The sequence below is a fragment of the Oppia nitens genome, unplaced genomic scaffold (assembly GCF_028296485.1).
Source record: "Oppia nitens isolate AA-2021 unplaced genomic scaffold, nextdenovo-longstitch-racon4-pilon3 scaffold4_pilon_pilon_pilon, whole genome shotgun sequence".
Classification (NCBI taxonomy): Eukaryota; Metazoa; Arthropoda; class Arachnida; order Sarcoptiformes; family Oppiidae; genus Oppia; species Oppia nitens.
In genome coordinates, this window is record NW_026533232.1 from 8,067,992 (window position 1) to 8,086,813 (window position 18,822).

General features: G+C 22.6%; 1 protein-coding gene across 1 annotated transcript; it reads left to right on the forward strand.

Annotated features, from left to right (window-relative positions):
- The first annotated feature begins 370 nt into the window (after window positions 1-370).
- On the forward strand, window positions 371-16,413 carry LOC128960386 (uncharacterized). Its single transcript, XM_054306457.1, has 5 exons — window positions 371-374; window positions 13,303-13,572; window positions 15,060-15,353; window positions 15,428-15,685; window positions 16,094-16,413. The coding sequence occupies exons 1-5, from the start codon at window positions 371-373 to the stop codon at window positions 16,411-16,413; spliced, it is 1,146 nt and encodes a 381-aa protein (XP_054162432.1).
- The last annotated feature ends 2,409 nt before the right edge of the window (window positions 16,414-18,822 follow it).

Consider the following 18,822-nt stretch of genomic DNA (forward strand, 5'->3'; position numbering starts at 1 on the left):
TCGTCCTCTTCCGCGGTTCGGGTCTTTGTTTTCTTTGTCGGAGTCTTCGTCTGCGTCTTGTGGTCGTTGGTTCGGAGGTGATGGCATCTACTGTCTTCACAAATGCCAACAATGGATTGATTGCGAGGTGATCCTACCGTGACTGCGCCAAATGTGGGACCGAGTGTGGTGCGTATCGCGTGCGTGGCGAGCGGACGGCCAGCGGCTAGCGGTGCGGACGACGGGAGCGGAGCACTGGTCGTAAACCGGCGAAAGAGATAGACTTTTTTCTTTCTAAACACTTTATTTTATTTTTCAAAAACTGCTTTTGTGTGTCACACGTGGCATCTAAAGTGAGTGTTGGGCAGTGCAATGTGCACTGCCCTTAAGTATGGGTCAGTTGACCTACATTCCTGAGTAGATGGGTTTTTATGACCCATTCAACTCAGGATTGTTGGCGCCGCGATTCTCAGAATCAGGCGGCTGCCTCAATATATATTTATTATTATAGCTTCTTTGATATAATATGATATTGTTTTTTGTTATAATACAATTGGTTTTTTTGTTTGATTACAAAAATATATTATATACTATAATATCATATATTAAGGATGTGTGTATGTATGTTATGTTAGATAAAATCTATTAAATATTACATTAGCTTTATTGGTAAGGTATGGAAAGTATTATATAAAGTTTAATTTACAAGACAAATGTGTACTATATTTAATCAATAAACCTATTTGGACAGCACATGTAGTTTTATTTATGATAGCATATCATTTAACTTTGATTTTCTTAGTATCTAATGATCTATACATTGGTTAATATGTTTATAAATGATGAAATTTTTGTATGTATGGCAATATAGACAATATTCAATGTTTATAAATAAAGATTTATACTAAAAAGCTATTCAATAGCAACTAAAATGCTATCATTGATTAAGCAAATAGAAAAATATTTATTATAAACTATAATACAGTTAAAATAAAATAAATATATAAATTGAAATATACAGTATATTGATCTACCGTATTATAAACTATAGTATGAAATATTTATTATATATTATATAAATAAATAAAACTAAAACTTCTAACTAAAGTCTATAATTAAATGAATGCATTTACTATAGATTTTTGTTTTGTTTTTTGCAAAATGCATGTATTGGTAAAAACAAACAAATTTCAAATAAGTTTGAAACACTCCCTAAATTTACGACAACTTAGATTGTTTATACTGTTTTTGTTTTGTTTTGAAATATATTTTTAAAACTGTTTTAATTATCACACATATATATATAGAATAATATATATAACATTAATAAGTATACGTATTATGTATCTAAGAAAATAACAACTATTGAAAAGCATATTAACGTTAATATTATAAAAAATATATTGTTTAGAAAAAAAATCTGTTAAAATGATTTTAATTTATTAGAAAATTATACATAAGATTGTTATATTGTCTTTTTATTATAAGTGTAAGTTTTATTAATAATTAATAAAAGTTATAATAATAATAATTACAAAAGTAAAAATAACAAAAATGTCTATTAAAATAAAATACTAGAAAAAATTATTGAAATTCATAAATATAATATTTTTGTATTACTTGATAATACTGTATACTATGTCTATGTATTATACTGTATATACAAAAATTTTGAGCGTAAAAAATGTTTTACTAATTATGATTATTAATCAAATTAAACACAAAAAAAAAGTTTTTTTTTCTAAAATCAGATATAATGTATAAATATATTAACTAATAAAGAAGCGTTAATATTTACAAGAAAATATATATTTTTGTTGTTATTGTATTTTATTGTTATTTTTTTTTGTTTGTTAAAATCATGTATTATTATCTCATATTAAACAAAAGTTTTTACACAATAATATACATAATATTTTATTATATATATATATATTTAATATTTTATGATGTTTTCATGTGTTGTTGTTTTCTACTAAATTTATAAAAACTAATACCAATAATACTGTATTATTACTGTATTATTATAATAGTTGTACAAAATCTCCAGCAAATAACAAAAACAAAAAAAACAAGTATACAGTATATACACACTAAAACACACACACTTTATAAATAAAAACAAAAAATATTATAAATATTTTTAATTTACATAAATTTTTATAGCATATCTCGGCGTTGACCTAACACTTCAGCATTTTATCGATATTTTAAATCAAAAAACAGACATCAATTTTAGAAAATAAAATCATCAACAAAAATAAATAATGATAACTAAAAAAATATAATATAATAGTTAAAATATTATATATTACTCTAAATTATAACATATATTATAAGTCATACAAATTATAACATATGGCATAAAAGTGTTATATATAATAAACATCAAGTGTCTATACTATTTTTATTTTTTATATAAAATATATGATAACTTTTATAATTTAAGATAATATTAATGTATGTGTTGTATATATCATGAATAAATAGAAGTTCACTAATGTTTAGCATAATCAGGAAAAATGATATTTTTGAAAATTCAATGTCAGAGAGAGAGAGACAGAGAGAGAGAGAGAGACAGAGAGAGAGAGAGAGAGAGAGAGAAGAGAGAGAGAGAGAGAATAATAACAAATAATAAACATATTTAAGTTTAAATAAGTTGTGGTGAATGTGGAAGACTCAAGTTTTTCCTTAAACCCATGAATGACCTACCTTTCCCTCAAACTGTTTATCATTTAATCAAAATAAAAATGTCATCTTTTAATTTTTTCGCAATTTTAAATTATGATTGCGTTATCTCTCTCTCTCTCTCTCTCTCTCTCTCTCTCTCTCTCTCTCACTCACTCACTCACTCACTCACTCACTCACTCACTCACTCACTCACTCACTCACTCATTCACTACTATTTATATAAAAATTTATTTACATTATTGATAACTACAATGATTATTATTAACATTATATTTTTCTCACACTATTGTGAATATATCAAAATAAAGCTATGATTGGGCGTCGATTGATAGATAGAATCACAAATATATTATTAGCATTATTAGTATTTATATGTGTATAAACATATGTATACAAAAATATTGTAATATAAATAATATTATTAAATATATTAAAGTTGTGTGTATTTTGATTGAGAGGGTAGTCCTATCGTGATTGTGTACTGGGATTCTCGGGGATCGGGTTCTCATACAGTGTGTATACTTTTTAGAGAGGGACGAAAGTTTATAACTGATAAACTGATTAAATAGTTATTTTTATGTACAGTACAATAATAAAAATTAAATGACATTGTTATCAACAATTTCAATTATGGGAAAACACAAAATTTTATATAAATTTTCTCAAAAAGAGAGTGTATAAACATTTGTTAATAATAATAAATTTTAATCACATACAAATGTATATATATATATAGGGTTATGCAATTGTAATTATATTATTATACAATAACTTATATGCGATTTGCCGTTAGATTATTAGATTTGTCATAAATGTGTAGTATTTTCTTAAATACTAAAATTAAATAAATATTTTAAGTACACAAACGGTGTGTCTCCCAGAATAAGCATATATTTTTATGAACGTTAATATTATTACTATAATATTATTAATAATATATTTATGGATATAAATGTTCCGCATTTTTCACAATCAATGCAATGAATCAAAAATATGTTTGACATCTTTTGATGTAATTTTGACTGTTTATATATATATATATATATATATATATATATATAAATTTATATTTGTATTTTAATATTCAATACATTATACAAGATATACATTATAATATTAGTGAATTTCTCTCCACTATATAATAGTCGTAAAACAGATGATTTTTTGTTGGATAAAAAAAATAAAATTTGATTTTACGATAAAATATATCCAACTCTTTCTAAAAAATGTGTGTTCAATGCGTTTCCTCGTAAAATGCGATATCATTTAAAGATTAGATACATTTTTTATAAGTATTATGTCAGTAATAAAATGACACAAACAAAACAAAACAAAAAATGGGATAAACTTAAAATCAACACAAGTATTTGAAATGAAAATATAAATTATTTTTTTAAAATTTAAATTAACAATTATATGCTTAGACACATAGGAAATTGAGTAAATAAAAATTTATTTTTGCTAGTATCATTTTTTGAATTTAAAAAAATATTTTTTATTTTTTTATTTAGACATTTTTTTATTATGTTTTTTTCTTGGAACTTATATAACGGTAATGCCATATACAGTATATACAGTATATATTTGGTACACCAATAATAATAATAATATTCATGTCGTACGGTATTTCAAAGATAAACAATAACTTTTTTTGGTGATGGGTCTGAATAATATTATATAACAATAATAATAATAATAATATATGTTATACAGAATAATAAAAAAAAATTAAATCTACAAAAAATAAATAATTTTTTTAGTTATATCTTATAAATGCCTTACAACTCCTTTTCTCTAAATAAAGGCACAGCTTTTTTAATGACAGTCAGTATTCACGCCTTTTGAATACAAAATTTAATGCAAAATATTATTATAGTGTACTGTATATTGAATATAATAATAACATTTATATAATTTAATACAAGTATATATGATATATACTGAACTTTGTTGTATTTATTATGATATCAAGAATTCATAAATAGAGAAATCAAAACATTTTTATTTCTACCCAAACCTCTATTTGTTGAATAAATTTTTTGTTGTTCATTCAAATGTATTTTATTTATTATAAAATTTTGTGTTATGTGTTTTATCATTTGAATGTTTACACAAATAAATTTTTTTTAAAAATTAGTTAAAAGACTCGATACTACAAAAGAAAAGTGTAGTAACAAAACAAAAATATTGTTTTATATATGAAAATAACAATAAAATATTTCATTAACTTTTGTGTTGTGAACAAAACATTATATATATAATAAATGGTTGACTAAATATATTTTTTATGAATTTATGTATTATAATAATTTTTGTACAATTATTTTATTATTTTACATAATAAAAATCTATGGGTTTTATGGAAAAAATATTAATATTAAAAAATCTTTTTTTTATATATATAATAACTTAACTAAGCATTTGATATACACAAATAGTCACAAATGATAAAAAAAAGTTTATATTTCATATAAAGTTTACAACAACAACAAAAAAATGAAAGATAGATAAGTTTTTTAATAGTTAAACTTAGGTGGCAAATGTTGTACTATTAGTATTACTACACTATAATATTGCAAATGCTATCACAACAACAACAACAACAACAACAATAAAAAACTAAAAAACATTTCACAACAAAAGCAAAAATAGGAAAAGAAATGTTTGGAAATGAAGGTTACGTTTTATATAAGTTTTTCTGATTATATTATATAATAATAATAATAATAATAATAATAATAATAATACAAATAATAATAATATATGCATTGAACGCACATTAAAAACACATTAGAGACACGATTTATTCAGTCGTATAAATCTATATATATTTATGATTAATACCGTTATTACAGTATATTTTACACCACAATTTGTGCGTTAAAAAACATGTGAAAAAAGTATTTATACACATTGTATAGATATATTTTTTGTTATTTCAAATATGATTTTTTTCAGTCAAAAAAAAAGTTTTCAACAAAAAAATATTTATTATTATTATTATTTTAAAGTTTTTTTATAAAATATATATTATAATTGTATATTCTTGATATATAATTTTTTTATTTAAGTTTAAAAACTAAATAAAAATAAAAACAATATTTTTTTTTAACTTATATGTCCCGTTGTATTCATAATAAATCATTTCCACACTTGTATTTTGGATATTTTTTATTCAATTATAATACGACTAACCAAATAAAAAATGCTTTTTGAAAAATATTATTATTATTTAGTTTTTTGTTTATTAATATAAATAACTTGAAATACAATATTCATGTAAATCTAAGTTCACTTCTGAGATCAACAATTAAAATGTTGACATTTGTTTGATTGATAACCGAAACAAAATATGAGAATAATTTAATTAAATTAAATAATCCGTAAAATCTTTACAACAATAGATACACTTTATTATACTTAATAACACAATATAATATACTATATAAATTTTTTTTATATATTTATATATATATACACATATATCTTATTTTAATGTAGTCAATTATAATACTAAAATCTTATACACAAACATTAATTGAAAATTACACAGTATATATGGTTAATAAAATTATTACATAAATATGATTGTATGTATAAAAGGTTACAAAATAAAATTAATACATAAGAAACATGTTTTTTCATTAAGTGGCATTTAATTTTTGGTTAACAATATCAAAATGATAGTAATTTTATATACAATATAATATTATATATGAATTCCAAGCAATTATGAGTTTTGCAAATGAAAATTATGCTAATTTACTGTATATATCGACTCTTATACTCCTCCTAACAAAAAACTAATTAACTATTTAACTATTATTAAATGTTATTTTTTTATTTAATGATACTAAATATGTTTATATTATATTATATAATTTATATATATATATATATATATATATATATGTGTGTGTTTGTGTGGGTAATATACACGATGTAATTTAGGAAAAATTAAGCCAATTTTCAAACTATAATGATTATCAATTGCTTTGGTAAATGCTTACAGCAAATGATATGATATATCGTATGTTAGACTAGAAATGTGTTGCTATTTATGATATTATAGTATTTATAGTGAGATCGTTGTTGTCTGGGGTTTCACTTGTCATTAAAATGCATCCATCAATCCGGTCGCACTCATAAGATCTAAACTCATTTGACCCAAACTTATTTGACCCAAATCATTTGACCCAAACTTACTTGACCCAACTCATTTGACCCAAACTCATATGACCCAAATCACTTGACCCAAACTTATTTGACCCAAATCACTTAACCCAAATCACTTGACCCAAATCATTTGATCTAAATCATTTGACCCAAATTACTTGACCCAAATCATTTGACCCAAACTTATTTGACCCAAATATTATTTTATTTTTTCAAACTATATAATATATATAAATGATACAAAAATTAATAAAATAATAATCTAAATAGTTATAAAATTTAGAACTTATTAATATTTATTTACTGTAAATAGTATTACATATTAATTTTTAAAAATATTATATAAAAAGCCAGAGATATTACCAATTGGTTAAAAAATGAATATGGAATAAATATTAATGTTCTAAATTTTCTAACTATTAAGTTTTGTATCATTTATATATATTATATAGTTTGAAAAAATAAAATAATATTTGGGTCAAATAAGTTTGGGTCAAATGATTTGGGTCAAGTAATTTGGGTCAAATGATTTAGATCAAATGATTTGGGTCAAGTGATTTGGGTTAAGTGATTTGGGTCAAATGAGTTTGGGTCAAGTGATTTGGGTCATATGAGTTTGGGTCAAATGAGTTGGGTCAAGTAAGTTTGGTTCTAATGATTTGGGTCAAATAAGTTTGGGTCAAATGAGTTTAGATCTTATGAACTAGACCCCCATCAATCACTTGAGCTAATAGTGGCTAACAATAAATATAGTTTTGTATATACTTTATACTGTATATAAAAGTCATATACTGTACAATATTATCATATTATGGTTTAATATACATATTATATGAAAGCTAAGACACGACTCGAAATGTGCAACACATTAGCCAAACAAAAGCCCAAAAAAACTCTCATCTCTTAAATGGTCTAAAAAACTAGGAAATGATATAAACCTATAATAATACTAATAATATATAGTAATAGTGATAATGTTTGAGTGAATGAGTTAGAGTTGATATTTAATGTAAACATTAATTATATTAAATTTGTTTTAAATGAATGACTTCTCCAAAAAAACAATAATTTGATAAACTTTATAAATACATAAAATAGTTTGTTTACAATACAGTATATTAATGTCTATTTATTATTTCACACTTTAATGTGAGATTATAAAATACATGAATAAATTTTTATAATTGTTTTTTATATTGTTAATTTATTTATTTACAAACAAAACATTAAAATTTATTTTGTATTTATATCATTAGTTTTACAAAATTAAATTAAGATACTAAGTTTTAATTATTGTAAATTAATGCTAAAATCATGTAAAATTAATGTTAATATAATTCTTTAGTATTTAACAATTTAATTAATATAAAACTTGTATGACATTAAAATTAATTTAATATATTAAAATTAAGTATATAAAAAAGTTATAAATAATTTTATTGATCTTTTAATACAAAACAACATTTTTTATTGAATTTTGTAATCAAATTATAATAATTTGCATTGCAAATATTGATGTAACTTTTTAAAAAGTATTTTTAATTAAAAATTACAATTTTTCTTATCAATAGCATAATTAAGTTATAAAAAATTTTATAATATAATCATGAAAAATACCAATTTAAAAAATAATTGTTTAAATGATATTATATCTAATGATACATAAATTAAAAATAAATTATATTTTAAAACTATATGCATTATATTTGCTAAGTTTATAATACATAAGTTAAACATATGTCAAATTTTATCATCCAAATTATAATAGTGATGTCGAATTAAAATATTTGATACAATTGATAACAAATATCTAATTTTTGTTTTACCAATTATTTTGAACTACTATTTTTGATAGCAATCATTAAATTGTTGTACAAATTGCTGTATTTTGTATTAATACAGATTGCCATAATACAGTCTGGGTTTATATTGAGTTAGATAGCATCAAAAATACGGTAAATTAACAATTATAGACAATGTATGTATATATTTGATAGAAAGAAAGAAAGAGAGAGAGAAAGAGAGAGAAAGAGAGAGAGAAAGAGAAAAAGAGAGAGAGAGAGGATAGACCTTTCGTGAGTGCACTGGGAGTTTCAGAGATCGGGTTCTCACAGATAATGAGACAAAGACTAAGAGAGAGAGAGAGAGAGAGAGAGAGAGTCAGAATAGGAGAGAGGGAAGTATTAATGATTTAACTGTTAAAACATTTTTGTCTAACAAAAGTAAATGACATTTTTATCAGTGAAATATTTGAATTGTGAGAAAACATCAACAAAACAGTTAGCGCAGTGTTGAGCAACACAATAGTGTGTCTCTATTATTATTATATATATTTAATGGTTATATACAATATATATATATATTTTTCTAACTGTTCCTCAAAGTAGACAACAAGTTCATGTGACCACTTCTGATGAGATTTTCATAAAAAAATAGTGTTTGCGTTTGACTTTGAATTTTAAAATCGCATTTATTTTAATGTATTTTAATGCAATGTAACTGTTTTAGTAGTGATATTTTCACATTTGTTATTAAAGTCAATATAAGTTATTTAATTCACTAATAATAATAATAATATACTTTGTTTTTATGTTTAAATGATTCCGCGTTTTGTGACCAATCGATGGCAATTGAAATTATATTTTGAAAATTGTGTTCACATGTTTATACTAGTTATATGTTTGAATGATTTGAATTTAATGTTTTTATATTATGATAGATACATAAGTCTTAAATTGTAAATTCAAAAAATTTTTTTTATTATTCTATAATTTGATGCTCTCTCTCTCTCTCTCTCTCTCTCTCTYTCTCTCTCTCTCTCTCTCTCTCTCTCTCTCTCTCTCTCTCTCTCTCTCTCTCACTCACTCACTCTCTCACTCCATGTTATGTATATTTATATAAAAAAAATTTGATAAGATAAATAGATTAAAGATATTATGTCAGCAAATAAAATTGATAACATAAATAAAACAAAAGCATTTCTTTATTTTCCATTCAATGATATTGAAAAAAATTGCTAAAGTTTTTAAACACACAAACATAGACTCACACACAAACATTTAGCCATTAAATGTTGACTTTGAAAAAACAAGTGTATATTTAGTGGTAAAATACAACATATTTCTCTTCCTCGAGATATTTTCCTCTCAATTGTTTGATATAAACTGTTGTAAAAGATTATTCAGTTGTGTAGTCAGTCATTACTAGGAAATGTCTAGTAATTTAGTTTACAATTAAATCACAAAAATAAAATAAATTAAATTAACCTCTTTTTTAGTTTTATGTTGTTATCACTAATGATATGTTTTCATTTCACTTAATTATATATAAAAACAGTCAACTTATATATACAATATATATAAAGTTACTTTTATTTACAAATTAAACTGAAATTATAAAAAACAATAACATATATAGCAATAATAGCACAATTTCTTACAATTATCTCAATTTTTAAAATTTAATGTTAGCTGACTCTCTAATATAAATTTATATATAAAAGTATATTAATTATACAGTAATGTTATGACAATTTAAAATTTATACAATTAATATATGTGTTTGCGGCTAATTATAAAATACAGTATAATATCTTGTGAGTGCTTATATTGTTTAGTTATGTAATATTATTGTAATAATAATAATTGTAATTTCCATCAATCATTTGTTGGTTAATAATGTTAATGATGCTAATAATAAATACAATTATAGTAAATAATATATATATATATATATATAATATACACACAGTATATATGATATGATATATGTTTTTTCAAAAAGCTGTGACTTCAGGTTTTAATGAACAACACATTAACTGTAAAAATGAGAGATTCATGTCTTCAACAAACGGTATAAAAACTAGGAAATAGAGTATTAAAACCAGTAATAATAATAATAGTAATAGTAATGGAGAAACTTATTAAATAATAAGTTGTTATATATAGTATATCATATGTGTTATGTGTTATGTGTTATTTATACAGATATATGATATATATATATATACAGTATAAGTGTGTTTTTTGAAATAAAAAAATTGAAACACTTCCCCAAACCTGTTGGTTTCAATTATTTAAATGTTGATTCAATTCACTGATCACAATTGGTTTGGGCAATGATATACCACATATAAAAAAATTTAATTAAATTATAAATATTATGTATATTGTATTATAAAAGAAATTATTATTTTCACTATTATATACTGTAGACGGCGAGAGAGAGAGAGAGAGAGAGAGAGAATTTATATAACTTTTTATAATTGATTTTTTCATATACAGTAAGAATACATTGAATTCAAAAAAACTAACATATAATAGTGTCTCATAAATTTGACTCCCAGACATAAAAACTACTGTAGATATCAATTATGAAATGTAATAAAATTGTAAAAAAAAATCAAGTTTGCGTCGAAAAAAACTAACATAAAATATTGTTGACGTAGAGATTACAGCAAAAAATTAATTTTGCTTTCGATTATATCAATATAAATGAAATATTGAAAGAAATATAAAAATAATAACAATTGAATTAAAAATGATTTTTATTTTAGTCAAACATTTTATTTCGATCTATAATAAAAAGTATAAAAAATAGTTATTAGTTATATTATAGTTAGTTATAACTTAAGTAAAAAAATTTAAAATTTTAATGAAAGTGGATTGAATTGAGTGAATGAACTTAAATGGTAATTAAAATTATCAAATTTATTTTACGTTAAAATTTTAAATTATCTCAAAGATGTTTATTAATACATTTTACAAATATTGCGAAACTTTACATTATAAAAAATTTAAATATGCAATAATTAAATCAATATAGAAAAAATTTGACAATAATATAATATTATAACTTATTATTATATATTAGGTACTCAAATTAATTTTTAATGTATGTATTCATTATTGAATTAAAATAGTGAAGCTAAATTATAAAACAAATTTACTATCCATTATATAATAAAATATTTTTTCAAACTATATTATTATAATTGAATTTTCAATGAAATTCTATACAATTTTTTTAATAAACAAATATTTTTGTTGATGCATTTATTGCGTGGATATTATTTATCTAAATATTGTAATCTGATTATATATATATATAATATTTGCTACTTGAGTTACAGTAATGTAATTATTTTATAAATTGTATTGTATATTCAATTTAAAAATTCATATTTATAAAACTTACATCTAATAATAATAATAATAATTTTTAATAATATAGACTAGAAATGAATTACTATAATAAATAAATATTTATAAAATAATATAAAATAATTGATTAAAACTAGAAATAAATCTAGGTTATTGAAATAACATTTTATTAAAAAAAATATTCTCATATAATTTTTTTTAATTAAAATAAATATTTAATTATAATAAATATCAATGTTATCGTATATTATTTATTATACAAATATATTTTTTAATTAATATTTTTCTCTGATTATAGCAAATGTATATTTTCTATTTCTCTTAATTGTTTTTAAATAATAAAAACCGGTATATATATTCAATAGACAGACTAACAGGTTCACTATGTATTATTTCAATGCCAGTGCTGGCAATAGGCTATGCTATGATAAGCTATACATTTTAGTATGCTTTACGCTGTCGACCGGTGCAGACATATACCTGTAGTTACGCAACTAAATGCATACTTACAGTGCAAACATAAACATACAAATAGAAAATAGAGATAAAAGTTATTATGAATTTAATTTATTTTAAAGGTATTATTTTATAAATATGTGGTGTGTTTGTTATCTATAAATTAAATAATTTTTTTAAAAGTGATATTTTACAAAATAAATAAAACTAATAAACTTCATTAAATGTGGTTTTTTAAAAAATAATATTTAACTATAATTTTTGTGTATATAATTTTATCCAATCGTAATGATTACTAGTTAATTTATAAAATGTGATTTTGCTAGATTAATTTTTATATTTTACATTATTATTATTTTATTATATACTTTATAACTATATTTTTTAATGAAAAGTTTTAGTTTTTGATGTGTCGTCGATGTGACAATTAATTTTTGGTTTTGTAAATTTGTAAATAAAAAACTGTATATCAGAATCAAATTTAATTTTTAATTTTTGAGTAAAATTATTCAATGGTGTAAATTTTAAAACTTTTTTTTTGTACTAATTTAAGACCAAAATTAATTGTTTGACTATTTTTTTGTTGTTGTTGTTAGTGTAACATAACATTGATTACAATGCAATCTCTAATCACATATTTATTAATAAAACACATGTTTTTACGGATATTTGTCCCAATTCTGGTCATTAATTTATTTTCATATAATTATGTTATCGCACAACAAAAATGTAAGTAAATTTTGAATAAACGATTATTGTTTGTTTGATTGATTGATTGATTGATTGTCGCATAATTTATTTTTTTAATTTTAAAAATTAAATAAACATATTTTTATAGCCATCTGTCCCAGTGATAGTACGATCACATTTGAGTTAATAACGGGTCAGACATTTAAAGCACCGGCCGATATCATCGAGTCATACACCGGTGTCATGCATCTGACTGATTGTCTTCAATACTGTCTGCTGAACGATACGTGCAAATCGGTAAACTTCGAGACAGGACTGTGTGTTTTGGTCAGTTCATCGGCCAATCAGAGACCCGAAGCTATGATATCGGCACAGTTTCCGACGTTTACTATATATGCACAGAAAGTTTGCCTAAAAGGTTATTATATTATAATTTCTTAAATACAGTATTTATTATTATTCTTATTATTATTTTCTTAAGAAAACAATATATTAAAAATAAGTGTTTTGTTTATCTCAATAGTTAAAAATTTCATCTAAAAAACTTTTTTATACCATATTTAAGTTTTATGAGTAAAAAAACAAATTAATAGTTTTTATTAATAATTGATTGACTGTTAAAACTACTCTTAAAACTTTGGTGTCTTATTTTTTAAGTTGTTTTTCATAATTCTGATGTCTATTTTCACATTAAAATTAATTAAAACTACTTTTTTGGTTTTATTTTCTATTTTTCAATCAACAATTTTAATTTGATATACTTTTTAGATAAGTTTCAGGTAAATAGTGATAAACTCATTCATTTACTACATCAACAGCAACATACAGTGTATCTGTGTTTTGATATATATATCAAAACACAGGTATATTGTGTATGTTGTTATAAATGTGGATAACTTTTTTTTCGGGGCATAAATATGAAGTTACAGTACCGAGACTTGTAATTAAGTGAGTGTAGGCCATAAAAAATGATAAATCGCTTGAATTAACATAATTTTTCGCATTGAAATTGTATGCGCTTAGAGGGTCGTGCTTATAGTAATGCCTATATTATATACTGTATATCTAAAAATATTTTATATAATATATATAAATCTACCGTATATTATATAATAATGGACAAAGCCGGGTATATTTTAAACAAAAAAAATTAAAATAATTATCATTTTTTTTGTTATTATTTTGATGATCTAAAATTCTAGCACATTACTTTGTATTATTATTATTATTATTTATGTTAGGAGATTAACTTTTTTAATGGGCATCTCATAGTTATGTCTAAAAATTATAGCCATAATTTTATACATTTTAAATGTATTGCATATCCTTAAGAGATATCTTTTTGAAACATCATATATAAAATAAATCATAAAATACATCTATTTTTCCCGAAAATACTTTCAAGTACTCTCTCTCTCTTTCTCTCTCTCTCTCTCTCTCTCTCTCTCTCTCTCTCTCTCTCTCTCAATAATCTCTATAAATAATATGATAAAAATTATTGATAATAATAGGAAAATGATAACTATCAATAACAATAACAATTAGTATTCAATAATTGCCAAAACTAAACATAATATAATGTTCATATATTATTATAAAAAAATCATTTCTATCAATATATTATTGCTATAAAATTTATAGTATAAATAATATACATTCTGTATAATAGAGATTAACCGACAGTGAAATTATCAATGTATACAATAAATACAGTATAAACTGTTGGCAAGTATTGATGTTTTTTTTGAAAAAAGCTATCATAATATATTTGATGTATATTTAATAGTTTTTTAAAAACCCATTTTATAGTTTTTTTTATTTTATTATTATTGGGCAATTGAATTAATTGATCTTTAACAGTTTACAGTTAATGATACTAATGATATGGTATTAATTTATTTATAGACAAAAATAAAGTTTGCATTAATGGATGGGCTTTTGAAAGGGTTAAGGGCTATGAATTGAAACGTTTGGCCAAAAAGACAGTAAAAGTACAGTCAAGGGTCGAGTGTATGAACTCCTGTCTCAATGAACAGACATTTGAGTGCCGATCCGTCAACTTTGATGACCAGAGCAACGACTGTTCACTTTCAGATATGGACAGACACACCATTAATGTTAGCGATGACCAGAGGATCCGTAACTTTGGACCGGCGTCTACATCGACAATGGATTATATGGAAAATAATTGCATCGATGGTAATAATAATAATTTTTAAAAAATATATTATTATTATTATTAAATTATTTATTTTGTGTTTATTATATTTTAGAACCAAAAAAGTTTTGTGAGTTTCATCCGATAGCCGGCAAAGTTTTGCGGACAGTCGACTCAGTCTACGAAAACGTCGATTCAATCAAACAGTGCAAAGAGCTCTGTCTGAACAGTCGCTTCCGGTGCCATTCATTTGACTACATCGACAGTGTCTGTCGGATCAGCCATTTGGACAAGAATTCAGTGACACATTTGGATAACCCGTACCTCAAAGTGTCTGCACAGACAACATACGAGTTGCTCATGTGTTACAATGGTATTGACAGATAACACAACACACATACCGACAAAACAATGAGACACTTAATATTTTACTGTAAAAGACTATAATTTTATTGCCAATCAATAGATAAATACAAGTTTTTTTGTCAAAGAAAAATGAATTTTTGTCAGATTTTTGAGAAAACTTTCAATTACTATGCATTGCATTGTCTATTGATTATAATTATTACAATCAAGTTTTTTATTATTTATTATCTATCGATTGTCATCTTAACACTTATCAGTGCATTGACTGATATAAAGTCTATCAATATTTATCAGTCATCAAACGTATTATTTTTTAAAAAACAATAATAATTTTACACTTACAACAAAAATTGTCTAAATTTTTATCTCTAAAATTTTTTATTTTTTATTTTCTTTGATTTTTTTCTCTTATCAGTCACAATACAATGTCATTCACGAGAAATAGTGACAAAAGTGAAAACCAGTCGTCTATTTAATGGCAAGATTTACGCCAGAGATCAGCCCAATCATTGTCTCAATGATATTAGCAATAGTCTTGAGTTTAATATAACAATGAAATATAATAACGACGATTGCGGTGTCCGTCAGTCCAGTCCCGGACACTTTATCAACGATATTGTTATACAACATCACGATCTGGTGGTCACAACCAAAGACCTGGCACTCGGCATATACTGTCGTTTTAATCTCTATAACGATAGCATGTCTTTCCTCGATTTGACTATTGATGGGTAAGAAAATATTTAATGATGAAAATGACTATATTTTTCTAACGCCATATTTAATGGTATTTTCCCTATTTATTCATATATAAGTATATAATTTATTTGCAATAATGGGTTGTAATTTGTACCTTAAAAGCATATATTGATATCTATATAAATATATTTCAATAGATATTGAAAATCTTACGATTTTATTATATAAAAATAATTCAAATATAGATTCGTATATTTCAATAGCTAAAAGCTAGCTATTTTGGTAACTAATTTGCTTTTCAAACAATATATATATATACAGTATATACTTATTAATAAGCGATAAAATAATTTATATTTGATAATAATATAAAAATTATTTTTTATAAAAGTAAAACTCTACTTAAAACACTTTTTTGTCAGTTAAAAGCTATTATTTCAGTCAATTTGCTTTACATTTATAGTCAGTTAAGCGATTCATTTGCTTTTTATCCTATCATTTATTTTTTTATATATTTCATTGGCAAATATTTTACTTTCACTCTGCAATCAAAAAATTTTTTATTCACTAAATTATAGTTGAATAATATTATTACTTTACAATAGACAACATTAGAGTAACAAAATTTTTTATTTTAAATAGCATTAGTTGTAAAAAATTATCTCTTTTTTATTTTCTTTATAGCATTAGGTTTACAACTTATGAATTACTAACCCTTTCAATGGGATTTCAATTTAGTTATTTTAGTTGTTTTTATTTTTTAATGTTTGTAATCACATTTTCTAAGTGATTATAAATCTTTTGTGTTATTTGGCCGGACGTTTACAAACACCTTTTGATATAAGATAGTAAGATACAGGTATTTTAAAAATCAATTTAAACACATATACAGTATAAAATATATGAGTATATATTATACAGTATATATACAGTATATTTTGCGGGTCTGCCATAGTATTGTTAAATGTGAAGACACTCCTAATGTTATTTAAAGTCAGTGTTAAATAATTTATTGGCAAACATATGTGAAAACTTTTTTAACAAACCTTTTAACTTTAGGGAAAATTTTTATATATAACTATATATGTATATACTGTATATATGTATATATTTATTTTATATACATTTATATAGTCTATGCATTAAATGAATAAATTTATTCATCACTTCACATACCATATTTATAACACTATTTGTTGTGTATGTGTGTGTGTTTGTCCTCAAAGTTTTTGTATATATCCAGTATGTGTGTAGTACACTGTGTACACATGTATAACAAGTTATATACTATGAAATAGATTAACCAGTTAGACAAATATATATAAATATATATATAAACATATACACAGATAAACAATGTTTTTTGTTTCTCAAAATTAAATAATAATAATTATTTATTTCCTGTTGACTTTGACAATCATGATAATAGTTTTTAATGAATTTCGATTATTTATTGCTTATAGTCATGTTATATTTTTTTAAATATGTGTGATGGGAAAATTTTATCATTATCATGTCAATGTCTAGTTAGCCTTAATTATTAATATATATATATATATATATATATAAAGGGCAAACATGCAAATATATACATAGTTGTCGATGAATTGATGAAATTATTTTTTTTATAGGAAATTATTTTTATGTTTATTTAAATGTTTTTAATGTAAGGGTTGTTAGTTAGTTAAAAATTATTTTTCTAATGTAACTCTTAGTGAAACCCTTAATGATATTATTATAGCATTAATTAGACAGCAATTATATATTTTTTAAAATGCTATTTTTCAATATTAATCAAAATAAGTACAGTATTACTTGATTTTTTGAATTCAAAATTAATTTATTTCAATATAATTTGTTATGATTGCTTTTCAAATTTGATAACATAATTATATAAAATTTTTTTATCGATAATTAAATATATTTTTACATATATTGATTCAGTACAGACACATGAATATACATAGATTGATAGATATTAGTTTTAAATATAATTATATAACTGAATATGTTATTTGTATGTTTGCTTAACTAAATGTTAAATCAATACAATATTTTAAAAAATTTTATTATGTATTTATTTTTAATATATTTATAAAATTATAGACACTTAGTACGATATTGCATAACAACATTGCGCACTATATATATGTAAATATTTCACAATTAATGTGATTTCACAGGAAAAAAAAGTTAAGATTTATATTTTAATATTTTTTATGATATGTAGTTTCACATAATATTTACAGATAAGCCCAACATTTTTATTTCTAATGGATTTATATACTGTTATTTTATACTAAACATTCATAAAATAATGGGTGTGTATGAGTATGTACTGTATGTGTAGATTATTATTTTATATAATACGGTTCGCACAAAGTGGTACTTAACAGTAGGGATACTTTATTTATTTATTTTTTGGTAAAATACAGTATTGTAATA